At 46.4% G+C, this 27967-nt stretch overlaps 1 protein-coding gene across 1 annotated transcript; it reads right to left on the minus strand.

Annotated features, from left to right (window-relative positions):
- On the minus strand, positions 1–27640 carry FZD4 (frizzled class receptor 4). Its single transcript, XM_058186521.1, has 2 exons — positions 27177–27640; positions 1–10962 (listed from the first exon to the last, which is right to left on the minus strand). Exons 1-2 carry the CDS (start codon positions 27453–27455, stop codon positions 9631–9633), a joined length of 1611 nt encoding a protein of 536 aa, XP_058042504.1. The 5' UTR covers positions 27456–27640; the 3' UTR covers positions 1–9630.
- Between the last annotated feature and the right edge of the window lie 327 nt (positions 27641–27967).

Genomic DNA, 27967 nt, shown 5'->3' on the forward strand with positions numbered 1-27967 from the left:
CAAAGTTCCACAATTCTTCTTTATTGTGACTTAGGATGCAAGATAACTCATTACCACGTCACACGCTTTAATAAAACAAAAAAAATTTATTTTGATACAAAAATTAAATAGGAAAGACTTTTTTTTTTGTACAATGATAAATTAAGAAATTTACAGTAGACGTAGCTATTCCTCTGTACAATTGCTGGCAAACGTCCCTCCGCCCACCCCTCCCACCTCCCGTTGTGTCCATTTTAACTTAAAAAAAAATCGGGTGGGAATTCTCTGCAATATTTGTCTTAAGACACAAAACAGGTACCTCAGTGTCACAATCTCAGCCGGCGCTGGCCAACCTGATTCCATGAAATCACCCATGCCTTTAATTTACAAGTCTTTTTTTTAAAAAAATCTCTGATACTATAATAGAAAAAATACGTAGCCAGAATCACTCGAGAACAGAAAACGGTGGGAGAGGAACTGAGTAAATATGCTTAAATTGTAACTTAGGCAGGGGATTAAAACATTTGCATGTGTTTTAAGAGTGAGCAGGAATATACCGTACTTTTCAGACTATAAAAACACTCCGGACTAAAAGACGCACCTAGGGAGGAAAGCAAGAAAAAAAAATCTGCCTCTGCCTCCCAACAATTTACCTCCTTGCAGCAAACAGTCTGCTCAGCTTCAGCACAACCTGATTTAGCTTAAATACAATTTTAAATGGGGTTTTAAATGGGGTCTTAAATGTTTTTATGGGATTTTAAATGTTTAATAGTTTTAAATGGGGTTTTTATTCTTATTTTAGTTTTTTATTGGCCATAAATTGAATCAGTTTTTTATATTGTTCTTAATTTGTTTGATATGTCTTTTATATGTATTTTATTGGCTGTGAACCGCCCTGAGTCCTTCGGGAGAAGGGCGGTATACAAATTGAATTAAATAAAATAAATAAATTTAGCACAAGCAGCTGATTGGCGGTTGGATAGACCTCCCAGAATACCACCTATCAGCTGTTCCAGGCTGCAGGGATCGCCGCCGCCATTGCCGCCACCACATATTGTCACCTCTGCGTGCCCCATTTTCAGGCTCCACACCCTATTTTCGGTCTCTGCACACCCCATTTTCAGCCCGTTCCAGGCGGCAGGGATTGCCACTGCTCCCTATCCATACCGCCTGGAACGAGCCAAAATTGGGGCAGGGAGAGGCTGAAAATGGGGCATGCAGAGGCGGCGATAAGTGGCACCGGCGCTGATGGACAGTGGCGATCCCTGCAGCCTGGAACAGCTGATAGGAGGTATTCCGGGAGGCCGATCCAACCTCCAGTCAGCTGCTCGTGCTAAATCAGGCTGTGCTGAAGCTGACCGGGCTGTTTGCTGCAAGGAGGCAAATTGCTGGGAGGCAGAACCCGAAGGGTGTCGGCGGGCAAGTGGGCGGGGCTTTGGCAACACTCACTCTATAAGACGCACAGACATTTCCACCCACATTTTTTTGGGGGGGAGTGCGTTTTATACACGAAAAAATACGGTAATTGCAATTCAGTGCTGGTTGGTTGTTGTTGTTTTTTTCCACCCCTTGCTTCAACATGCCAAGCCAAGGAAAGTGGAAAACACTCACAGAACAAATGGGTTGTGTCACTGCAGTGAACAAGAGGGCTGCCCTTTTTTTAAAAAAGTGTTCCTGTATATTCAGTCTACTCCCACACCCCTCACATCCAACTAAAGACGTCAATGAGCTGGCCCCAGTCACTCTCCCAGGTTGCTTAAAAATAATTGCAGGAAACATTTCTACCCAGGGGCTCCCGACTGTAATCTGAATTCGACCATCCAGTCTACTAAGGTCAAATTCCAGTGGCTTTACTCCTTCCAGAGCTTTGAGTATCTCCAAGTCCCCACTCCCCTTAAACCTTGCAGACTGTGACAAAGGAGGCTGTCTGCCTTTGTCAAAGGAAGGTTCACAAATTGCACTTCCACGAACTTTTTATTCATATAATGTGTTTCCCCAAAAAATTAGACCGGGTTTTATATTAATTTTTGCTCCAAAAGGCGCATTAGGGCTTATTTTCTGGTTAGGTCTTATTTTGGGGGGGGGATACGGGATTAAATGCACCCATCTGGTTTGACAACCTTAACTGGGGCTTGTTTTGGGGGTAGGGCTTATATTACGAGCATCCTGAAAAATCATGCTAGGACTTATTTTCCGGTTGGGTCTTATTTTGGGGGAAATACGGTACTAAATGCATCCATCTGGCCGACAACTGGGGCTTATTTTGGGGGTAGGGCTTATATTACGAGCATCCTGAAAAGTCATGCTAGGACTTATTTTCTGGTTGGGTCTTATTTTGCGGGAAATACGGTACTAAATGCATCCATCTGGCCGACAACTGGGGCTTATTTTGGGGGTAGGGCTTATATTACGAGCATCCTGAAAAGTCATGCTAGGACTTATTTTCTGGTTGGGTCTTATTTTGGGGGAAATATGGTACTAAATGCATCCATCTGGCTGACAATCATAACTGGGGCTTATTTTGGACTTATTTTCCAGTTGGGTTTTATTTTCGGGGAAACAGGGTACCTGTTGGGAGGTACCTGTAGAACACAGATCCACCAATGCGGTCGTCTCATGCTAGGGTACAAACATCTCATGCTAAGATGTGGGATGGCAATACGCTTCGAAAAGACATCATCCACTTCACATTGTTGCCCTTTCTGCCTTCATCATTTTGTAATTTGCAAATGCAAAATGAAACCAATGACCAAAAAATAAAAATAATAATCACACTTTTCAACTTAGCAGCAAATTTACAATGGGGAATGGTTTGTTCTTTCACAAATAACTTTTCCCCCCTACATAACATGGGCCACCTAAAAAGGGAATTTAACGATCAGGTTTTCTTTTCTTTTTTTGAAAAAAAAAATAGTTCTTCAAGATCAGGGTTTTTCAAGCTTTGCAACTTTTAAGATGCTCAGACTTCAACTCCCAGAATTCCCCAGTCAGCACGCTAGGATTACCGATGGAACAATAAAGGGAAAGAACTTCCTATTTAGAAATGATTATATAAAACACCGGCCATCTAAAAAGGTAGTTTGGTGATCAGGTTTTTTGTTTTTTTTAATATTTCTTCAAAATCAGGGTTTTTCAACCTCTGCAACTTTTTTAAGATGCGCGGACTTCAACTCCCAGAATTCCCCAGCCGGCAAGCTAGGATTTCCGATCGAAGAATAAAAATTTTAGAAGCCAAAAAGAATGCAAGGTCTTTTCTGTCGCTTCTATAAGCATGCTTGAAAGAGGATTTTCAAAAGAAAAAGAAAAAAAAAGCAGGAGTAGAAAGGCTCAGGTCTTTTTTTAACTACAGGTAGTCCTCATTTTATGGCCGGAATTGAACTCATAAATTCGGTTGCAAGTTATGATGGTCATAACTTGCATAATGTGAGCGCACCTGATTTTACAAGCTTTTTTTGTGCTAGCCCATTGTTCATTGTGAAACGGTTGTTGTTGTTGTTGTTTTTGCTGGGAACCAGAAGTCAACACCGATTTCCAACAAAAACATTGAAAATCGTGGTCACATGACTGTAGCCGGGTGCTGCAAACGGCCATAAATGCAGGCTGGTTGCCAAGCAACCAAAATGCGATCACATGACTGGGGGGGTGGGGTGTCACGCAGGACATCAAAACTTCGAATTTCAGATTGTTTCATTTTTGGGGTCCATCGTAACTTCACGCAGTCGCAAGTTGAGGTCTGCCCTTGAATCAAAGGAAAATACAAGACCCTCCAGTTAAGAAATGAAGTAGAAGGGTCAGGTTTTGTGACCGGTCGTTTTGTGAGCAGTGAGAAGCAGAAAACGAAATAGGTATTTACGCATCGGTTCTCCCCTAATGCCAACCGGGAACGCTAAAAGCTGCCATGCGTTTCAGCGAGAAACAGGGCAGGTACATGGCAGAGCAAGCTGCAACTCTGCAGGTTAAAAAAAACAAGCCTCCATTCCACTATTATCCTTGATGTATAACCATTCATTTAGCGACTGTTCGAAGTTACGATGACGCTGCAAATTTTTTTTTGATTTCGGACCGCTCCTCGCTTTTACAACCATCGCAGGATTCCCCAAGGTCATGTGATCAAAATTTGGGTTGCTTGTCTACCGGCATGTATTTATAATAATTGCAGCATCCTGTGGGGGTTGGGGTGTCACGTGATTGCCTTTTTGTGACCTTCCCGCAAGCGAAGTCAATGGTGGAAGGCGGATTCACTTTAACAACCAGGATGATTCGCTTAACAAACTTGGCGAAGCCGTTCATAAAATTGGGCACAATCTGGTGAACGGCAGCCTCATTGGAAGTTCCAGTCCCAATTGCGCTTAAGTTGAGGACTGTTTGGAAATGAACACCCCCCACGCTGGCAATAGACAATCCTCACCATGAAAGGTTTTATTTGTTTGTTTGTTTATAAAATTTATCGGCCGCCCATCTTACCACGCGGTAACCCCGAGTACAAAATGATGCATTGATCTGCCCTGCAAAACTGGGCTGGTGGAAATACGGTTGTTGTTTTTTTAACCAGCGACTCAAGGACTGATGGAACTAGTGTTGTGTGTGGAAGTTAGGAAATCCTCTTCAGATGGAAAATAAAAATTAAGAATTAAACCAGCTTCCCAACCAGCTAAATTCCTCGACTCAAAAGCCGCCCAAGGGGTCACAGCAGTGGTGGGTTTCTACCAGTTCGCCCCGGTTCGGGAGAACCGGTTGTGCAGCAGCGGGAGGCTCCGCCCACCCGCCCGTCATCACGGACGCTCTGTGCATACGCAGAAGTGCCGCGCGCGAGCGAAGCAAGTGCGCACAAGTGCGTGCTCCCGGTTGCGAACCGGTAGCGAAGGTAAGAGAAACCCACTACTGGGTCACAGCCACCAAAACCCTTTCAGGGCGGAGTAAATAACAAAGCCACCAAATTCTTAAAACTTCATCCATCTTCTGCATTTTATTCTCTCTCCAGCTTTTTTTTTTTCCTTTTCTTTTAAGGGTAAAAGAGGGATTTTTTTTTTTTTAAATAAAGCTACCCTGATATTCCTTGACCCAAAGGCCAAAAAAAAAAAAAAAAAGCGTAAACGCGCTCTTGAAGTGAAAACCTTCCCAGTTTTTTTTTTGTTGAGTTCGGAGGTGTAAGTCAGCTGCGCTTCCCTCCCCTGGGCCTGGGGAATGTCCCCTTAATTGTAACCGACACACAAATTATGCAACCGATCCGTGTGAATGCAAAGCTGCCAAGGAACGTAACATTTCAGTTTGCCCAGACTGGCGTCAACACAGATGTAATCGCGCAGGGTGAAACATATTAAGCCTTAATTGCTTTAATGCAATGGGTCTCCAGCGGTGGGCTAGATTAGCTTACCGGGTTGGCGGGGTGGGGAGGGGGTTGGGGGGAGGAAGAGAGAGAAAGAGAGAGAAAAGAGAGACAGAAACGGAGAACAAAACCGGCTTTGAAGAGAGACAATGGTCAGAAGTGGCTTTCTATTCCCTTTTTGCTCATTAGCTTCCCTGCTGCATACAGGTTTTCTTGAGATAAGATTTTTCAGATTTGGAGACGGTAGCAAGGATCTCGAAAATAAGCCAGCCGTCCCTGAAATCCAAGCTAGGTGACTTTGCAAAGCGAGGAAGATTCAGAAATGGTCGGATCCCACGGCTATCACTTATCCTGGGAAGCAGGGGTGGGTTTCAAATTTTTTTTTACTACGGGGTTCTGTGGGCGTGGCTTGGTGGGCGTGGCAGGGGAAGGATACTGCAAAATCCCCATTTCCTCCCGATCAGCTGGGACTTGGAAGGCAGAGAATAGATGGGGGCGAGGCCAGTCAGAATTTTTACTACCAGTTCTGTGGGTGTGGCTTGGTGGGCGTGGCAGGGGAAGGTTACTGTAAAATCTCCATTCCCTCCCCACTCCAGGGGAAGGATACTGCAAAATCCCCATTTCCTCCCGACCAGCTGGGACTTTGGGAGGCAGAGAACAGATGGGGGCGGGGCCAGTCAGAATTTTTACTACCGGTTCTCTGAACTACTCAGAATTTCCGCTCCCGGTTCTCCAGAACTGGTCTGAACCTGCTGAAAGCCCCCTGTGCTGGGAAGTAATTTTTTTTAAAAAAAAAAACACCATTAGGTGGCAATAGTAAGCCACTTCTAAGATCTCCACATGCACGTGTGAAAAATCAGGAATCTGGCACAGGTAGTCCTCGATTTATGACCATCCCTGAGCCGTAAATTTCCATTGCTGAGCAAGAGACTTGCTAAGTAAGTTTTGCTGCGTTGTACGACCTTTCTTGCGACAGCGAGGAAGTGAAGCACTGCTGTTGCTAAGGTTGTTAAGGGAATTTGGCTTCCCCACTGGGAAGTTCTCGACTGAAAACCACAACTGCATTGCTAAGCAAGACAGTTGTTAAGTGAGTTTTGCCCCAATTTATTACCTTTCTGGCCACAGTTGTTAAGTGAATCATTGCACATGTTAAATTAGTAACACGGTTGTTAAATGAATCTGGCTTCCCCATTGGCTTTGCTGGTCAGAAGGTTGCAAAAGGTGATCCGCGTGACCACCTGCCCCCCCTCCCCCCCCAGGACACTGCAACCGTCATAAAGATGAACCAGTTGGCAAACGTTTGAATTTTGATCACGGGGATGGATGCTGCAAACGGTTGTAAGGGTGAAAAACGATCGTAAGTCACTTCGGTGCTATTGGAATTTCGAACAGCCCCGAAACAAATGGTGGCAGGTCAAGGATTATCTGTACAGGGAGTCCTCGACTTACAACATTCATTTAGTGACCGTTCAAAGTTACAGCAGCACTGGAAAATGTGACTTATGAGGTCTTTTTTCACACTTACGACTGTTGTAGCATCCTCAGGGTCTCACGATTTTATATTTGGATGCTTGACAACTGAGTCACATTTTTGACGGTTTCAGGGTCCCGGAGTTGTGTTTGTACTGTTACTACTTTTACTGTTTTTGCCTTTGTGAGCTGGAGAAATTTAGAGATAATGTTCCTCAGGAGGGTCACAAGGCAAAAGTTGGCAAATGGGTGGCTTTCTTGTACCCCAAGACTGTATCTTGGAATTTAATTTGGTGACACCAGTGGATTGGCTCAGCATGTCTGCAGGTTGAAGGCTATCTTTAACCTCAAACGAGAGCCAAGTAAATGGATTTCAGGAGGATTTTCGGCTTAAAAACATGAAAATAAGGGTTCAGAATAGGAGCACGGTGAAAAACACCTCTTCACAACCTTAAACACCATTGGCTAGTCCAGTGCTTCTCAATTATTTTCTGTCATGCCCCCCTAGGAAGAAGAAAACATTTTTCGCGCCCCCCTGCGCGACTGTAAACACGGGGCTTAGCTTGTTATGACAGTGTTTGCCGAGGTCAAACGCGCCCCCCTTTAGGGAGCCTCGCGCCCCCCCTGGGGGGCCCGCCCCACTATTTGAGAAGCACTGGGCTAGTTGCAGGAGTGAAATGCTATCGGTTCGCTCCAGTTCGGGCGAACCGGTAGTGATAAAAACTACCGGTTTGGGCAAACCTGTAGTAAAGAAAAAGCTATTGGTTCGGTGGAATCGAACTAAATGCGCAGTGCGTGCGTGTGCGCAGCACGTACCAAAAGGAGGCTTGGGAATTTAAGTAGAACAGCGAGGGGGGGGTCAGCTGTGCCGCGCGGTTTAGCTTTGCTAGAAACCAGGAAATGCTGCTGTCTAGCGAAGCTAAATCGCGCCACACAGCTGATCCCCACTCGCTGTTCTACTTACCTTCCCAAGCCTCTTTTTGATGTGCACTGTGCATGTGCACACGCACAGAGTGCGCATTTGGTGTGCACTGCATATGCCCACACAGCGCACATTTGATGTACATCCACATGCGCTTGGCGTGCAGCGCACATGCAGAGCCAGTAAACCGGTAGCAAACTGGTTCAGATTTTACCATTGGCTAGTCGGTATTTCTCGACTTTAGTGCCTCTAAGATGTGTGGACTCCCAGAATTCCCTAGCTAGCATGCTGGCTGAGATATTCTGGGAACTGAAGTCCCTACAATCTTAAAGGGACCAAGGTCGACAAACGCGAAAACAGGCCCCCAAAAGCTTCATTTTGAAGATGCTATTTAAAAGCATGGCAATGGGTATTGAGAAGTTCCCGCCTCTACTCTTAACCTCTTTGAGAATAAAAACCAGCTAAACATTTTAAGCCATAAGCTCTACAGCTCTACAAAGGAAACACCACATATTGGATGCCTTCAGGCCTCCAATTTGGAAAAAGCTGCCAGACATTGGTTAAAGCAGGGATTTAGTACAAAAAAAAAAAGGAAGAATTGTTCCATTTCTTGGAAAATGTTAAACTCCCGCCTCGATAGTTGAGGCTAAAAGTTGAATTCCTGAGCCAAACTTCCGCCAGCAACTTTTTTAGTGGCTGTGTGAGACTTGAAAGTTAAATTAAGAAGGAAAATAGATGTATTATGCTCTGGGTTGCTTTTTTGGTTTTGGTTTTTTTTTTTAAGGAAAGAACTTCATCACCTCTCAAAATTTCCCCAAGAACTTGGAAACCAGCTGTTGCCCCTGCAGGGGCTTGTGATATCACTGCTATCCTCCTGTGATGTTTGAAGGTTAATCTTGTTTTTGTAACTGCTCCTACCGAATCCGAAAAGAATCCTGCAGCTATTGTGCTTAAATGTTTCTTTGGAACTATTGTGTTTTAAAGTTTCTTGGGGTTTCTCCCCTCCTCCCCCCACAAACTGAAATAAATCTATCAAGGCAAGGGTTTCGTGGATTTGATGACCTTATCTCTTGCATTGTGACATCTTGATGTCATTTGAGGCTCATCCTGATTAGAAAGACATCCTGTTTCCATTCTGTGTTTGTTTCCTCACCCGAAATGCAGCCTGAAACCTTAATCGTTTTTTTAGTCGATGACGCTAAAGGCAAATTTGACTTCTTCGCTTGAATCCCGGGCCCTTTATCTGGGTGGTTGAAAGAATTCTGCAGAACTCCAAAGTTTGCATCCTAAACCGCAACTTTATGCAGCTCTCCAAAGCTCTGGACCAGGGGTCTCCAACCTTGGCAACTTTAAGACTTGTGGACTTCAACTCCCAGAATTCCTCAGCCAGCAAAGCTGGTTGAGGAACTCTGGGAGTTGAAGTCCACAAGTCTTAAAATTGCCAAGATTGGAGACCCCTGCTCTGGACATCAAGTTGAGAGACCTTGGATGTAGGATTCCCCGACACCAGCAATTCTCCTCAAACCTTGCAAGGAATTTGTAGGAATTTCTTCCTCTCTCCATTTTGTTCTCTTGTGCTACTTTATACAAGACAGTGATAAATGTGAGTCAGAAGAGGATAAGGGGAAGAAGAAAGGGAGTGAGAGAAGGCACATGGTGCGTTATGAGGAGGCGCAAAGGCCCGTGAATCCTAAAATGGCCGCTTGTTGATAAACATCCAAGAGGCTCTACCTTCACAACTCTGTGGAGCCACTGTTTTTTTCTCCCTCCCCAGCCTGGTCCAGTTCCCTTTGCTCCTCTCCTCTCCTCTCCTCTCCTTCAAAATTCTGCAAAAAACTCAAAATATTTCTCAATAAGAGGATTCGTTCTGACGCTCCTTCTCCAGATGCTGCTACCGAAGGGAAGAGAATGTGTGCTGGTCCCTGTCCTTTCTTTATACCACTGTCTCGTTTCCTTTCCCGGGTTTCATCCACCCGTCCGCCCTCTTTGCTCCCCGTTTTACCCTCCCTGAATTCACCAGTCGATTGGAACACTTTTGCCAAGTGTGCAGCGTCTTGGCCGACCAAATCCACATGCTGGATGTGATGCCCACCAGGAGGGACATGAACATCTTGAGCATCTCCACGGCCATGTTGGAGGCATCGGCGGAGTAGCGGAAGATTCCCCAGTTGGAGATCTCGTAGAAGTAACAGGCAATGACGCAAGTTGCAGGCACCGTGTACAGCACGGAAAACACCCCAATCTTCACCATCAACCTCTCCAGCTTGTCCGTTTTGGTCCCGTCCTTCTGGAGGTTGGATCTGATCTTAAACAAAGCCACCAAGCCAGCCGCAATGAAGAGGGTGCCGATGACCAAGTAAGTGAACAGGGGAGCCACCACAAAACCCGTCAAGGCATCAAGGTTCTGGTTGCCCACGTAGCACAGGCCCGTCAGCTCGTCGGCGTCGACCAGCCTCATGATCAGGATGACGATGGTCTTCACCGCGGGGATAGCCCAGGCAGCAATGTGGAAATAGGAGCTGTGCATCTCGATGGCCTCGTGGCCCCACTTGAGCCCGGCGGCCAGGAACCACGTCAGGGTGAGAATCACCCACCAGATGGAGCTCGCCATGCCGAAAAAGTACATCAGCAAAAAAATGATGGCACATCCGGTGTTCTTCAAGCCCTCCTGGATGAGGACAGGTTCTACGGCCTCGTCGAAGTCACAGGAAATCCTTTCTCGGCCTACGGTCAGCCGGACGATATAAGCGACGCTATAAATATTGTAGCACATGCTCAGGAATATGATGGGCCGCTCTGGATAGGAAAACCGAGTGGAATCGATCAGAAAGGTCAAGACTGTGAAGGCGGTGGATATGAAACACAGGCTCGCCCACACGGCCATCCAGATGTCGGTGAACGCCTTGGCGGACCGGCTGTAGAGGCCAGCGTCGTAGCCGCACTTGAGGACGCAGGTCAAGCTTCTCCGGACCCAGATGTATTGATCTGCGTTCGAGCCGACGCTCTGGCATTCCTCTCCAGGGTGCAAGGGGGCCTTGCTGTGGAGCGGGACGTCTTCGTCTCCTGGCCCCTCCATGCACATGTGATTGTGGTCGTTATGTGGGGGGAACTTGCTGCAATTCAGGTTTTCTGGCCAGGAGAACCCAAATTCTTTCAGGACCGGCTCGCATCGCCTTTTGACGGAGAGGCACATACCGCTACAAGGGCCGATCGGGATGTTGATTTGCTCGGTGCACATGGGGACGTAGACGGAGCACAGGAAGAACTGGAGGAGGGAAAAAAAGGACAAGTCAACTTCAGAAAAGTGCATGCGATGCTGTCTTCCCAAAGTCCTGCATCCTAACCTTCCGTGTGTTTCCCAAACTTGGGTACTTTAAGAAGGGTGGACTTCAACTCCCAGAATTCTCCATGCCAGCCAGCATGGGTGGCATAGAGAATTTTGGGAATTGAAGGCCATACAAATCAAAATCGAGACGCTTGGCTCTGGCATGTATTTAGGATAGTCGCAGGATCCCAAAAGTCTCGTGATCCCCTCTTGTGACCTTCGGACAAGCAAAGTCAACCGCCCTGCTATTAACTTAAAGTGATTCACTTTAACAACCGTGGCAAGAAAGGTCGTAAAATGAGTCCAGATTCACTTAACAACTGTCTTCCTTAGCAACGAAAATTTTGGGCTCAAATGGGGTTGTAAGTCAAGGGTTACCTGTATAGAAATCAACAATCAGGGACATAGCCCAAAGCACATCCTTTGTCTTCCTTAACATAAGTAGGTAGGTTTTGTGTACGAAAACAGATCAACCCCAGCTAAACCGAAATCTCCAAACCAAATACGGCTTGGCTCCTACTGGTGTAATGGACCCATCCATGTATTTTTCTTGGCAACAGTGATTTGCTATTACTGGAATGTCTTTTCAGGTTGCCAGCCTGAAGAGCCAGTTTGGTCTAGTGGTTAAGGCACTAGGCTAGAAAGCAGCAGATTGCGAGTTCAAGTCCCACCTTAGCCAGTTGGGTGAATCTGGGCCAATCACGAGGAGATGGTGATTTTTAGTCCCGCTTTAGGCATGAAAGCCAGTTGGGTAAATCTGGGCCAATCAACAGGAGATGGTGATTTCTAGTCCCGCCTTAGGCATGAAAGCCAGTGGGGTGAATCTGGGCCAATCAACAGGAGATGGTGATTTCTAGTCCCGCCTTAGGCATGAAAGCCAGTGGGGTGAATCTGGGCCAATCAACAGGAGATGGTGATTTCTAGTCCCGCCTTAGGCATGAAAGCCAGTGGGGTGAATCTGGGCAATCAACAGGAGATGGTGATTTCTAGTCCCGCCTTAGGTATGAAAGCCAGTGGGGTGAATCTGGGCAATCAACAGGAGATGGTGATTTCTAGTCCCGCCTTAGGTATGAAAGCCAGTGGGGTGAATCTGGGCAATCAACAGGAGATGGTGATTTCTAGTCCCGCCTTAGGCATGAAAGCCAGTGGGATGAATCTGGGCCAATCAACAGGAGATGGTGATTTCTAGTCCCGCCTTAGGCATGAAAGCCAGTGGGATGAATCTGGGCCAATCAACAGGAGATGGTGATTTCTAGTCCCGCCTTAGGCATGAAAGCCAGTGGGATGAATCTGGGCAATCAACAGGAGATGGTGATTTCTAGTCCCGCCTTAGGCATGAAAGCCAGTGGGGTGATCTTGGGCCCGTCACTCTCTCAGCCCAACCCACCTCACAGGGTTGTTGCTGCGGAGAAAATGGAGGATATGTTCACCGCCTTGAGTAAAAATAATGAAGGCGGGATATGGATAAATAAATAAAAAATAAAATCAGCCCAGGTTGAACCACATTCCCAGCCTGGGTTCTCCTGCTACTTGCCCATCCAAATATTAGCCAGGCCTAACCCTCCTGAGCTTCAGGGTTATCAGCCCATCCAAGAACGACAGGACAACAGACTCAAGTTTCTTTCCCCATTAAAAATGAGAACTGAAAGATTCTGGATTTTACTCAAAGTTTCCTCCCCTCCAAATATGCTCCCTCACCACAACCAAGCCCAGATTAATGCAGGCTTGTTAATTCACCACATTAAACATGACATGAAGAAAGAATATTGAAATATATCCTTTTTAAAGGGGAGAAATTCCGTAAAAATGATTTTTTTTTTGCTGCTTATGCTCCACCCCCTATATTGGAGAAGCCCAGTTGCAGGATTGATGATTAGAAAATGTTGGATAACCATCTGACTGAGATGGTGTAGGGTTTCCTGCCTGGGCAGGGGGTTGGACTAGAAGGCCTCCAAGGTCCCTTCCAACTCTGTTGTTATGTTATGTTATGTTATAATGTTGATAACTGTATTTTATTTAACATTGATAAAGCTAGTCTAATTAGAAGTTTAAACATTGGGGGGGGGGTTGCCCTAACTATATACATAGTTCTATACATAGGAAGTTATTTTCACACACAAATGTACAGAGAACACAGAAGAAAAATATGTCCCCTCCCAAATGCTAAACATGTATATGCATGGCGATATCCCAGCCAAGAACTTTATAAAAACTTCACCGGATCAAGAAATGTTTGAAGCTGCCACCAGAAATAACTGGGATTAATGCAGAGCCAGAAAGAAGTCTGAACCATTTTTATTCAGGCTTAATACAGATTGTCCTCTACTTACGACGGTAACTGAGCCCCCAATTTTGGTTGTAAGTCACAACAGTCATAACGTGGGTTACCAAATGACCGCAGCTGAATTTAAGACATAAGAATTTAAGACCTCGATGAAGGTATCTTTTCTTTTATGTACACTGAGAGCGTATGCACCAAGACAAATCCCTTGTGTGTCCAATCACACTTGGCCAATAAAGAATTCTATTCTATTCTAAAGATTCAAATAATTTTTTTTTGCTGTTGGTGTTAGGGAACACACTAACAGTTGTAAAGTGAACCCAACCAATTTTTGCTGGAAACCTGGAAGTAATGCTGGTTTCTTGCAAAAACATAGTAAATTGCGGTCATGTGACCTCTAGGCCTTGCAAATGGCCATAAATGCAGGCCAGTTGCTGAGCTCCCAAATTATGATCATGTGATGTGCTGTGTGTGTGTGTGAGAGAGAGACACACACACAGAGAGGGATAGCTTTGAATCTGGATGCCAAATAGCTTTTGACTTGTAACTTCGACCAACTGGTCATAATTCGAGAATTACTGTATATGGTCGTAGAACAAGGGTGTCCAACAGTGGTGAAATTCAAATTTTTTTACTACTGGTTCTGTGGGCGTGGCTTGGTAGGGATGGTGTGGTGTGGCTTGGTGGGTGTGGCTTGGTAGGCATGGCAGGGGAAGGATACTGCAAAATCCCCATTCCCTCTGGACTCCTGGAGGAAGGATATTGCAAAATCTCCATTCCCACCCCACTCTGGGACTAGCCAGAGGTGGTATTTTGCCAGTTCTCTGAACTATTCAAAATTTCCGCTACTGGTTCTCCAGAACCTGTCAGAACCTGCTGGATTTCACCCCTAATGTCCAAAGTTGGCAACTTTAAGACTTGCGGACTTCAACTCCCAGCTGAGGAATTCTGGGAGTTGGAAGTCCACAAGTCTTAAAATTATCAAGTTTGCCTCAGAGTAACAGATACAGACGAGTTCTTGTTCAACATCTTCTCATATATTTCACTTGCAATACAACTGTTTGCGTTTTTACTCAGTCTCAGTGAAACCCTTGATGCTTGCCTCCAAGTAGACACATTTACTTAGGATCACAAACTCAGTCGTGGAAAAAGCCAGGCCATGAATGTGTGTGTGTGTGGGTATGTGTATGCATGTGTGCCCTTTTGAGTCAGACTGCCTACACAGGTTCCTGCAGTTTTCTTGGCAAGATTTCAACGGTGGTTTGTTATTGTCTCCTTCTTAGAGCTGAGAGAAAGTGACCGGCTCAAGGTCATCCATCTGACTTCATGTTTAAGGCAGGACTAGAACTCCCAATCTCCCAGTTTCTAGCCTGATGTCTTAACTACTACACCTGTCATGGCGAACCTATGGCACGTGTGCCACAGGTGGCACACGGAGTAATCTCTGCAGGCACACAACCTGATACTGTTGTGACCCAGGTTCCTGGACCCGGACTCCTGGACTCGGATGATTCAGAAAGTAAGGGAGAAGACCTGGCAAGCCCTGCTTCTCTTGGGCCCTCTCCCTCCCTGGCACCCACTCAAAGGGAGGAGGAGGGGCCGGCAAGGCCTGATTCTCTGGAGCCTTCTTCTGATTTGGCAATGCCCCAAGAACAGTTTTGGAGTGATGCAAGACTGTGCAGACGTGACCGGCGCGCGCAGCAGAAGCAGCGTTGGAATAAAGCCAAGGAATGATGGTCATGCAGTGACATCTGCAGAGACTATAAATAGGAGGCGGGACTTCCTGGTTTTTTGTCTTGGACAAAGCAATGAATTCTTGTGGCAAACTGTATCAATGGAGGGAAGAATATATTCGTGAGTAATTCTGGCCTTATCTATAATTTCCTCGTTATCTCCAGAAATTGGCAGGCCCGTGGGTAGACGTGGCCAGGACATTTATCTATGTAAATAACTTAGAAGAGAAGGCCTTTGACTGACTCTTTGATGGGAGTATTGGGGGAGGGAAACAGAACAGATACCTAGATCAGCTCCATCGCGCATGCCTGCGTGCCAACCGCCAGCCAGCTGATTTTCAGCTCTCTGCCAGGAGACGCACACATGCGCAGGGGGTGGGGGTTGTGCATGCATGTGGTGGGGGTGTCGCACGATCACGTGCGGGGGTGGCGGTGGGGTGCAGCACTTCCCCGTGCCCAATTTTTGGTTTCAGGAGGCTTAAGGGAGGCCTGCTAGCACAAAAACGAAGGTCATGCGTGCGTACGCAGGGGGCGGGAGGAGCGTAGGGGGGGTCACGGATGCATGTGCGGGGGGCTTGACCTGCGGGGAGGGGGGAGGCATTGCATTATGGGTTTTGGCATGCGCACGCACACACCAAACTGGATCTTTGGAAATATGAGTGTGGCCTTAAAAACAGAAGCAGCAAGAAATATCTACTGAATTTAATATAAATATTTCTAGATCTACAAAGGTTGTGTTTGCCCTTCACCGTTATTGACCTAGACATGGAGAATGGCTCTTAAGCCAGTGGTGGGATTCAGCCAGTTCGCACCACTTCGGCAGAACCGGCTGTTAACTTTCGGAGCAGTCTGGTAAACTGGTGGTTGGAAGAAATCATTAGGGCAGAGAACCGGTTGTTAAATTACTTGTATATAATTTATATATAACAACAGAGTTGGAAGAGACCTTGGAGGCCTTCTAGTCCAACCCCCTGCCCAGGCAGGAAACCCTACATCATCTCAGTCAGATGGTTATCCAACATTTTCTTAAAAATTTCCAGTGTTGGAGCATTCACAACTTCTGAAGGCAAGTCGTTCCACTTATTAATTGTTCTAACTGTCAGGAAATTTCTCCTTAGTTCTAAGTTGCTTCTCTCCTTGATTAGTTTCCACCCATTGCTTCTTGTTCTACCCTCAGGTGCTTTGGAGAACAGCCCGACTCCCTCTTCTTTGTGGCAACCCCTGAGATATTGGAAGACTGCTATCATGTCTCCCCTAGTCCTTCTTTTTATTAAACTAGACATACCCAGTTCCTGCAATCCCACCACTGTCTTAAGCCGACATCATTCCACCCCCAAATGATTCATACAGGTAGTCCACAACTTTTCGATCACAATCGAGCCCAACGCATGACTCCAAATGGAGCTCAAAATCCCTGTGGCTAAGTGAAACGTTGCTTAAGTGAGCTTTGCCCCATTTTACGACTTTCCTTGCCGCAGGTTGTTAAGCGAATCACTGCAATTGTTTTAAGTTGGTCCCCCGGCTGTTAAGTGAATCCGGCGTCGCCATTGACTTTGCTTGTCAGGAGATCGCAAAAGGGGATCACGTGACCCCAGGGACACTGCAACCGTCATAACTGCGAGCCAGTTGCCAAGCGGCTGAATTTTGATCACGTCACCATGGGGGGGGGGATGCTGTGTGGAAAATGGTCATAAGTCACTTTTTCCCGTGCCGCTGTTGCTTTGAACGGTCACTAAATGAACTGTTGTAAGCCGAGGACTTACCTGCACTTTGATAGGACACACCAAAGAAATTCAGAAGGCTGAATGGAAAAAAGTAGAAGTTAGATCTGAACCCAGAGTCCCCCTGATTCACGCTTTCAATCTCTGCATCCAAAAGGAGATATAAATTGCCCCCACCCCCACCCCAGTTTTATGTAAACTGGAAAACTTGTTAACATCTTACCGCCTTCCCTGAAAAAGCCACCCAAAACTGGTCCATTCTAGCTGCTAGCAACAAGCAAATGAACCAGTGACGTGTCCAAGGACATGGAAAGCTTTATTGCAGTTGCAAGTCGCTAATTATTAATGTGGGCTAGAAACATGCCTGAATGCATTTGACCTGCGAAGCTGTTTTCGAATGTGTTTTTAAAAGCCAGCACTTATTTAGCGTGGCCCAAACTGAGTGACTGCCTGTTGCTCCCCGGCAGTTTTGTTTCCGTGCGTGTTTAAACGGAGGGGATTTCGCCTCCATTAAGGTGAACACATCTGACATACTTTAAGGCAACTGCTGGTTTGTCTTTTGTTTATTAATGTCAATTTTGGAGCACCCACTCTGGTGTCGGAGCTGAGTGCGGTTGTCTAAATTCCTGAGCTACCTGAGCAAACAAACACTCTTTGCTGGGATAACCTGCCAATCTCCTACCTAAGACAAACCTGAGATATTCTTTTCAAAGACAAACAACTTTTTTTTTTTTGCCTCCGTGTGCAAATTAAACTGAAGAGAGGAAGAGGGAGGGGGAGGCTGGAGAGAGAGAGAGGGAGAGGAAGAGAGAGAGAGGCAGAGGGGGGAGAGAGAGAGAGAGAGAGAGAGAGAGAGAGAGAGAAGGAGAAAAACTTTAGAAAGATTGCATTACAGCTTTGGGGAAAGAAAAAAAACCACACACCACCAGCCTTTTGTGGATTGAGATGTTATTGCAAGTCTGTTTCTTATCTTGGCAGATTCACACCCAGTGGAAAACTTTGCTACTGTTCTTTCACTTTGCTCTTCAGTTTTTACTCCAAACAAGAAAATGGGTTTGCGCCAGGGGTGAAACCCAGCAGATTCTGGAGAACCGGTAGCAGAAATTTTGAGTAGTTTAGAGAACCGGGAGCGGAAATTTTGAGTAGCTCAGAGAACCGGCATATGCCACCTCTGGCTGGCCCCAGAGTGGGGTGTGAATTGAGATTTTGTAATATCTTTCCTCCAGGAGTGGAGAGGGAATCGGGATTTTGCAGTATCCTTCCCCTGGAGTGGGGTGGGAATGAAGATTTTGCAGTATCCTTCCCCTGCCACGTCCACCAAGCCATGCCCACAGAACCAGTAGTAAAAAAAATTGGATTTCACCACTGGTTTGCACCATTCCTTTTCTAAACCTGCTCGCACAGGTAGCCCTTCACTTATGACCACAATGGACCCCCAACATGGTCCATTGTTCAATGAGACAGTTGTTAAGGGAGTTTTGCTCCATTTTATGACTTTTCTTGCCACAGTTGCTAAGTGAATCACTATGGTCGTTAAGTTAGTCACACAGTTGTTCAGTGAATAGTCAGAAGGTCGCAAAAAATGATCACATGACCCCGGACACCGCAATTGCCATAAACACAAGCTAGTTGCCAAATGTCCCAATTTTGATCCTGGGGAATGCTGCAACAGTGCAAAAAAACCCAGCAACAGTCACTTTTTCAGTATCTTGGAGCTTTGAACGGTCACTAAACGGATGGTTGTAAGTCAAGGACTACCTGAACAAAATACTAAAAGGATAGGTAGAGTCTGCAGAGACCAAGATCCTTGGTTAGACATTCACTAACTCTGCGGCTTTTTAATTTTCTCAGTGAATCTTCCTCACAGGGGTGTTGTAAATTTCCCTGAGCTGATACTTAGGACTCTTTGAAAGCACAAAGAAAGAAAGGGGGGGAAATGCAATTTATCAATCTTGACTCTATTTCTGGTCTTCTTACTTCGGACAACTAAGATCGGAAATGATACTCAGCTGGTTCAGACCGGTTTGTCCGAACCGGTAATGGAAATAGTGGGTTGGCCTGCCCATCTACCCATCCCAGCTCTATGCCATCATATTTAAGCACGTTTTTGAGACTGGGCGCATGAACGGAAGGCATGCATGCCAGCGCATTCACATTTGCGAACCGGTAGGGAAAGTAAGCGCATACCAGACCGGGCTAAGATGCGTGTCTTCCAAGTTGGCCGTTAACTTCCTGGTGCCATTTTGGGAAAAGAAGGCTTAACCACGAGCAGCAAAGCATGATGAGAAGGGAAGGGAGAAGAAGATGGAACTAAACACGGACCTGTCCCCTGCTCTTTCGATATTGACCATCAGTTGTGTTGTAAATGTTGTACCTTGATGAACGTATCTTTTCTTTTATGTACACTGAGAGCATATGCACCAAGACAAATTCCTTGTGTGTCCAATCACACTTGGCCAATAAAAAATTCTATTCTATTCTATTCTATTCTATTCTATTCTATTCTATTCTATTCTATTCTATTCTATTCTATTCTATTCTATTCTAGCAAAGTTTGATCAAATGTGTCCAGTTTGCAGTTTTCTCTCCACAATAACATTTATTTTATTTATTAAACAAATTTACACAGCCACCCATTTCATTCAGTGATGCCATGACTCTGGGGAGTATACAAGCTTCATTTTTCTTGCTATGATTTTCATCACAAACATTACGAGCCGAGGTGGCGCAATGTTTAGAGTGCAGTACGGCAAGCTACTTCTGCTGACTGCAGATTGCCAGCAGTTCGGCAGTTCGAATCTCACCCAGGCTCAAGGTTGACTCAGCCTTCCATCCTTCCGAGGTGGGTAAAACGAGGACCCAGATTGCTGGGGGCAACAGGCTGACTCTGTAAACCATTTAGAAAGGGCTGTAAAAGAACTGTGAATCAGTATATAAGTCTAAGTGTTATTGCTGTTAGCCAAGAGAACGAGGGTTGTCGGAAGACATTTCCATGTTCATGAGGCCTAAGGGACATGGAATGCTGTGACCTTCCCACCGAGGTGGTACCTCTTCATCTACTTGCATTTGCATTTGCCATTAAGAAGAAGGGGTCAACTTATTTTCCAAAGCACCAGAAGGCAAGAAAAGAAACAGTGGATGGAAACGAATCAAGGAGAGAAGCTGCCTGGAACTAAGGAAAAACTTCCTAACAGTGAGGATAATTAACCAGTGGAACGGCTTGCCTCCAGAAATTGTGGGTGTTTCATCACTGGAGGTTTTTAAGAAGAGACTGGATAGCCATTTGTCTGAAACAGAATAGGGCAGTGGTGGTTAACCTTTTTGCCGTCGCGTGCCAAAAGCGGAGGAGTGCGGGGGAGGTCATGCACATGTGTGCCCCCATTCATAATTTACTGTGCCCTGTCCCCTGTGCATGCGTGCACTGCCCCCCTGCGCTCCCCCCCCCACTTTTGGCACGTGATGGCACAGAGGGCCCAGTTGACCTGTTTTTCGCCCTCCACAGGCTCCAGAGGCTTTCTTGGAGCCTGGGGAGGGCGAAAAAAACCTTCCCCCCCCCGGAGGCCCCCTGGAGACCAGAAACAGCCCCTTATCAACTTCCAGTGGGCCCAGAAGGTCCAAAAATTAGCTGGCCAGTGCGTGCACGTGCATTGAAGCTGAGTTAGGGCAAAGCTCGCGTGCCCATAGATATGGCTCAGCATGCCACCTGTGGCACGCGTGCCATTGGTTCGCCATCACGGGTATAGGGTCTCTCCTGCTTGAGCAGGGGGCTGGACTAGAAGACCTCCGAGGACCCTTCCAACTCTGTTCTGGCTTTAGCTTCCAAATTGCCATGCCATGGCAGTGAGTGAGAAAGAAAGAGACTCACGGACGGGAAACACAATATGCTGATTGTGATTGCAAAACAACAACAACAGTGGAAAACGAAGATATGCTGTTTGCTGGTTCACGGAAAAGTCTAAGAAGTGACCTAAGATGACTTTAGCCTCTCCTTAAAAATAGTGTAGAGAGATAGAGCAACTCTCAAGACAGCGAAACGTCTAAGTTTGTTCTAAGCAAGGACTTCACTAAGCCTGATGCTGGGTGAGCTTGCAATACATCCACTGGGTTCTGGTTTCATACTCTTCTCTTCTGGAAGAGATACAGGTCTGGTGACAATTGCACTGAAAAAAAGGGTGACTTATTATTGCCCTTACGATTGGTGCAGCATTGTCCTTGGTCACGTGATCAAAATTCAGTCCGTTGGCCACCGTTGACTCGTATTGATGACGATTGCAGAGTCCTGGGGGAGTCATGTGATCAACTTTCACAACCTTCTGAGAAGCAAGTTAACGGGGAAGCCAGGTTTCACTTCCCAACGGTGTTACTGACTACCGTGCTACAACTGCAGTGATTCGCTTAACGACGGTGGCAAGGAAGGTTGTCAAGGGGACAAACTGCCTCAATTAGCAACAGAAATGTGAGCTTTGTGGTTGTAAGTTTAGGATTCACCTGTACGTGATGCGGGTCTCATAGGCAGGCAGGGAAATGATTAAAAAAGCGAAGGCATTTCTTTTTTTCTTTTTTATTGAAAAAGTTTTACAACAACAATTAAATTTTTTTCCCCTCCCCTCCCCCCTCCCCCACCTTCACCCCTCTCTCCAAAAACCCCCTCCCCCTCCCCCGACTTCCCGGAGCAAACACAAGGTATAGTTCAATAAACAAACAGTCATACATTAAATTTTTTAAAATCTAACACAATTGTTTCTATGCTGGATTAGGACAACCTGGGTTCATGGACTGAACTGAGATACAGGCTCTCCTCCTTCATAAATGGGGATACACTGAAATTTACAGGTCTTCTGGAAGGTCACTTTCCAAGAGTCTCATCAAGTTGAGACTCTAGAAAAAGTGCAGAGGAGAGCAACCAGGATGATTAGGGGACTAGAGACTAAAACATATGAAGAACGGTTGCAGGGACTGGGCATGGCTAGTCTAGTGAAGAGAAGGACCAGGGGAAACAGAATAGCAGGATCTTCCAATATTTGAGGAGCTGCCACAGAGAGGAGGGGCTCAAGCTATTTTCCAAAGCACCTGAAGGCCAGACAAGGAATAATGGATGGAAACTGACCAAGGAGAGATTCAACCTGGAAATAAGGAGGAACTTTCTGACAGTGAGAACAACCAACCAATGGAACAGAAGTTGCCTTTGGAAGTTGTGGGAGCTTCATCACTTGAAACTTTCAAGAAAAGACTGGACTGCCATTTGTCAGAAATGGTGTAGGATCTAACGCTTAGGCGAGGGATTGGACTAGATGACCTATAAAATCCCTTCCAACTCTGTTAATCTGTTTAAATTCTCACCAAAGCCAGGCCCCACCAAATTATGCCACCGATTATGTCAACGCACACCTATTTGCGCCGGGGATATATCTGAGTGCAACCGCCATCACTCCAGAATTGCAACCGACCAGTGGAAACTAGGATATTGATGTTGGTTTAGGCCAGGGCTGTCAAACTCCTAGCCCGTGGGCTGGATGCATCAAGCGCTAGCCACGCCCAGTTTAGTGAAGGGGGAAAAAGTTCAGATATATCAAGTGATGCTGCCATGATGATGTGAGTTTGACACCCCTGCTTTCGAATGGAATGGAATGGAATAGGATAGGGTAGGGTAGGGTAGGGTAGGGTAGGGTAGGGTAGGGTAGGGTAGGGTAGGGTAGGGTAGTTTATTGGCCAAGTGTGATTGGACACACAAGGAATTTGTCTTTGGTGCATAAGCTCTCAGTGTACATAAAAAATACATTCATCAAGAATCATAAGATACAACACTTAGCAATAGTCATAGGATGCTAAATAAGCGATCAAAATCGTAGTAGGAAACTAAATAAAACAATATAATTGTAAAGATACAAGCAACAAGGTTATAGTCATAAGTAAAAAAAGAGAGAGGATAGGTAATAGGAAGGATGAGAAGAATAATACCAACACAGTCTTAGTAAATAGTGGGAATTGGTTGTTAAACAGAGTAATGGCATGCGGGGGGAAACTATCCTTGTGTCTAGTTGTTCTGGTGTGCAATGTTCTATAACGTTGTTTTGAAGGTAAAAAGAAGCCATCATGGTTACAAGAAGAAGCAAGAATAGAATATAATGTTTTTATTGGCCAAGTGTGATTGGACACACGAGAAATTTGTCTTGGTGCATACGCTCTCAGTGTACATAAAAGAAAAGATACCTTCATCAAGGTACAATACTTACAACCCAAAAGAGGAAAGCAAACTATGTAGAAGGAAAGTATTTTAAGAAATGCTCACCTGGATTAGGCCAAATGCTAATCCAGCAATTTGGCATAGTAAAATATCTAATCAGGAGCATTTAAACACAACACCATGGACGGGAGGTAAATATTTCCCTTCCACTCTTGCTCCCTAGCAGTTGGCATGCATGGTTCCAGAAGCAACAGCTAGTCCTCGACTTACGACCCCAATTGAGCCCAGCATGTCCATTGCTAAAGGGAGACAGTCGAATGAGTTTTGTCTTATTTTACCACCATTCTTTATCACAATAGTTAATCACTCCAGCTGTTAAGTGAGCAGCGCAGTCGTTAAATGAATCTGGCTTCCCCCATTGACTTGGCTTGTCAGAAGGTCACAAAGAGTGATCCCATGACCCCGGGGCAATGCGACCGTCATAAATCAGTCCGCAAGATTCTGAATTTTTAGATCACATGACCACGGGGATACTGGGATGGTTTTAAGTATGAAAAAAAGGTGGTAAGTTACTTTTTTTCCCCAGTGCCGGTCTAACTTTGAAGAGTCAGTAAAACAAAAAGTTGTAAGTCAAGGGCTACCTCACATCCTGGACAAAAACTGTTTCAATTCCTACCCTCAAAAGGACACTATGGAGCACTGCACACCAGAACAACTAGACACAAGAACAGTTTTTTCCCGAAGGCCATCACTCTGCTAAACAAATAATTCCCTCAACACTGTCAAACTATTGACTAAATCTGCACTACTATTAATCTTCTTATCGTTCCCATCACCCATCTCCTTCCACTTATGACTGTTTTTTGTTTTTTTTTACATTTATACCCCGCCCTTCTCCGAAGACTCAGGGCGGCTTACACTATGTTAAGCAATAGTCTTCAATCTATTTGTATACAAAGTCAACTTATTGCCCCCAACAATCTGGGTCCTCATTTTACCTACCTTATAAAGGATGGAAGGCTGAGTCAACCTTGGGCCTGGTGGGACTTGAACCTGCAATAATTGCAGGCAGCTGTTGTTAATAACAGGCTGTTTAGCAGCCTGCGCCACTCAAGGACCCTAACTTTGTTGCTGGTAATCCTTATGATTTATACTGATATTGATTGTTTCCTGATTGCTAATTGTACCCTATGACTATCATTAAGTGTTGTAAGTGTTATACCTTGATGAAGGTATCTTTTCTTTTATGTACACTGAGAGCATATGCACCAAGACAAATTCCTTGTGTGTCCAATCACACTTGCCCAATAAAAAAAAAATTCTATTCTATTCTATTCTATTCTATTCTATTCTATTCTATTCTATTCTATTCTGTCAAGACCCTGGATAGCCACTGTGACTGTATTAGGAATCCATCCAGTTCTGTCGGAAAACTTCCAACTGGTGGCCTTTAACCAATCTTAGGAGTACGGATTGTATGGCTGAGCAACGAATGGCAAGGATATCTCCTTTTTTTAAAAAAATCCTTCCTGAATTTCCCAGCATTTTGTTTTCAGGGATGGCCCCTCGGGCAGGGGTCTCCAACCTTGGCGACTTTAAGACTTGTGGACTTCAGGAATTTGGGAGGAATTTTGGGAGTTGAAGTCCACAAGTCTTAAAAGTTGTCGAGGTTGGAGACCCCTGCCCTAGAGTAGACCCCCCTCCTCGTCTACTTTTTCTCCATTGTGTGAGTTTTTTAATACACTTCTCTTGTGGTTTGTGTGTGTGTATGTACACCCGTGCCCGTCTCTCCCTCTCTCCAAGCCTAAAAACAAAAGCACCCCTCCTCCATCTGTAATTTTTTCTGGTCCCCCTAACCCAGGGGTCTCCAACCTTGGCAACTTTTAAGACTTGTGGACTGCAACTCAAACTGGCTGAGGAACATCTGGGAGTTGAAGTCCACAAGTCTTAATTAAAGTTGCCAAGGTTGGAGACCCCTGCCTTAATCAGTCCTGGTTGCCCTTGTCCAAAGTTGTACCTTCTGCCAGAGCTCCCCTACAAGCCTTGCTTCCTTTATTTTGAATGCCCTCTGGCATGAGTCCAAGCTTGGAATTTGATTTTTTTTCTCTCTCCCTCTCCAGCCTGCAGCAACACACTGTTAACTACTTAACTTAGCATAACCCTGATCCCCATTGTAATTCTGATCTCCAGCCATGTAGGAGGGGAACAACTCTACTACTTCAACCTCAGCTGGGCGCTGTCCGTCCCGTCCCCCCCCCCCACCCTCCTGGGCAACTGTCCTCCAGCCCTTCTTTGGCAAGTACCCGTTTCCACTCAGTACACCTGATCCCCCCCAAAGCCTCCTGTCTGGAAACACCCAGGAGTGGATTAATCCCTCCACTACTCCAGAGAAAAGCATGTTTTGAAAGGTGCAGGACGAGTCATTTGTTCTTTCATGCCCGCAGTGAATAGGGTTGGTTGGGCTGTTTTTTTGCAAAGTTTTACAGGAGTCTGTCTCAGCTCTGCCCAGCCACCCCTGTGAACCCCACAGCCTTTGGAAACACGCCCCTACGCCCCCTCCCCCCCACACCCATCCATCCACCAGCAGAAAGACAGCAAGGTCTGGAAAGTATTTGTAGAAAGAGGGTTGTTCTTATCAACTAGGGATGGTCACAGCCTCCCTAGACCTCAGAGAAGGGTGCCCCATATCCACAGGGTGAAATTTCCAAACTGCTTTCTTGTTGTGACTCTATATACAGGCAGTCCTTGACTTACAAACGCAATTCGACCCCCCCAAATCTCAAATTGCAAGGTGAGACATTTGTTAAATGAATTTTGCTCTCACCTTTGCGAGACTTTTCTTGCCACAGCAGTGGAGGGAAATCGCTGCAGTTGTTGGTATAGCAGGGTTGTTAAGTGAATCTGGTTTTCCCATTGACTCGGGCTTGTCAGAAGGTCGCCAAAGTGGGGGGGATCCCCATGACCACGGGACCCAACGACGGGTCATTAATGTGAGTCAAGTTCCCAAGCGCCTGGATTTTGATCCCACGGCCATGCGACAGTCGTTAAGTCTGACAACCAGTCACAAGTCACTTTCTTCAGTGCCGTTGTAAACTCTGAACGGTCACTCAGTGAACTGTTGTTTAAGTCGAGGACTACCTGTAAATTCCCAGCTAGACTTAACTTTGCTGACAATTCCCACAACCTGTTTGACCCGTTTGGCTTCTGGGTTAGTAGCCTATATTGGGCAGTGGTGGGATTCAAGTCATTTAACAACCGGTTCTCTGCCCTAATGATTTCTTCCAACAACCAGTTTGCAAAACTGCTCCGAAAGTTAACAATAGGTTCTCCCAAAGGGGTGTGAACTGGCTGAATCCCACCACTGATATTGGGTCAAGCAAGATGACTTCATACCATGTGCCAAAAATGTGTCTTGGATAGGGGCAAGCATTACATATGACCTCAACCAGCTTGGCTCATTGGCTAGGAGGCTGAGCTTGTCAATCAAAAAGATCTGCAGTTTGAATCCTTAGTATAAATCTCCTGCATGAGCAGGGGGGGTTGGACTAGATCAGCGGTCACCAACCAGTGGTCCGTGAGAAAATGTTGGTGTCTGCAGAAAAATTATTTACATTTTTTAATATTGCACTAAACACTATTTATCTTTTTTAAAAATTCATATTAGTGGTCCGTGGGATTTAAAATTATGAATTTAGTGGTCCCTGAGGTCCAAAAAGTTGGCCAGTCCTGGACTAGATGACCTCCAAGGTCCCTTCCGATTCTGTTACTGTTAACTTTGGGACCTCTTGTTAAAGGGCACTCAGCACATGGCCCAGGAGCTCTTTGGTTTGGGTTCTTTCATTCCGACGGGGGCTTTCTCAAACCCGTCTGCCTCCTTCTTTTAAAATAAAAATAAAAATAAAAAAATAAGCCCATCCGCTTTTCGCCCAACTCCGGAGCGAAGAGAAGTGAAACTAAAGGACGAAAGCGCTGGATTCTTTTTTTTCTTTTTTCTTTTTACGACCTCGCTCTTTAAGTCCAAAGGCCGAGCTCTTCCACGAGGCTAAAACTTCGCAGTTAAGTGCAGCAGCTCCCACCCACCGGGGGTCCTCTTGCAAGATTTTTTTTTTCCCCTTTCGCATCCCAGGGAAAGTAAAAGCGGGAGAAGGAGAAAGTGAAATCATCCCGGGAGGGAGAAAGGGAAAGTGACCCCCCCCACCCACCAAACGAGGGAGTAAGGGCGGAGGGCACCTAACCTGCAGCTGGCTGGAGCAGCCGTACTGGATGAGCGGCGTGAAAGTGGTCAGCTGGAGCTCGGCGTCGGTTTGGAACTGGCTGCCCACCAGGTTGGGCATCTTGGTGACGTTGTAGCCCAAGTTTTGGCACATGGAGATGCGGATGGCATCGCAGCGGCGTTCCTCTTCGTCGCCGAAAGCGCCCGCCGCTTCCAGAGCCGCCGCCGCCGCCAACAGCAGCAAGAGCAGCAGCAACAACCGACGCCGCCGGGCACCTTTTTGCCCCGAGGCCGGGCACATCGTCCGGCAAGGCTGGGCGCCAAGCTTGCCGGCTCCAGCCCTGCCGGGGTGCAGGAACCGAGAGCGAACGTTGCAAGAAGCAGCAGCAGCAGCAGCCGGATCCAAACGTGCCCCGATCGCCGGCCGCCTCTTTGCGCCGTGCGCCCCGCCGCCAAGCGCCCTTCTGGCTCCGCCGCCGGCGCAGCGCGCTGTGACACCAGGCGAGGCGGTGCTGGCTGGGCGAGAGGGGCGGCGCCGGCGGGCGAGCAACCTGCCCAGGGGAGGGGAAGGGAGGCCTCGCTTCGGGCCGCCCGCCCACCCGCCTCGTCTCCCCCACACCCACCCAGCCAGCCATCGGCCTCAAGCGCCGGCCGAAGAAAGAGTGGAAGCAGGACCGACGAGGAAGCCTGGCCTGGAATGGGAAGCGCACGGAGCTCTCGCAGAGCCGGGGGTGTGGGGTGGGGGGAAGAGAGGGGGGTCTTTGGTGCTGCGGGATAGAATCGGAAGGGCGAATGCCATTTTATAGAGCCTTG

The sequence above is a fragment of the Ahaetulla prasina genome, chromosome 5 (genome assembly GCF_028640845.1).
Source record: "Ahaetulla prasina isolate Xishuangbanna chromosome 5, ASM2864084v1, whole genome shotgun sequence".
In the NCBI taxonomy this organism is placed as follows: Eukaryota; Metazoa; Chordata; class Lepidosauria; order Squamata; family Colubridae; genus Ahaetulla; species Ahaetulla prasina.

Bases quoted from the DNA above. Each gene is read 5' to 3' on its own strand.
- FZD4 (XM_058186521.1), bottom strand. From the start codon at position 27,455: ATGTGCCCGGCCTCGGGGCAAAAAGGTGCCCGGCGGCGTCGGTTGTTG. The intron at 10,963-27,176 runs GTTAGGTGCCCT...TCCCTCCTCCAG, and splicing joins GCTGCTCCAGCCAGCTGCAG to TTCTTCCTGTGCTCCGTCTA.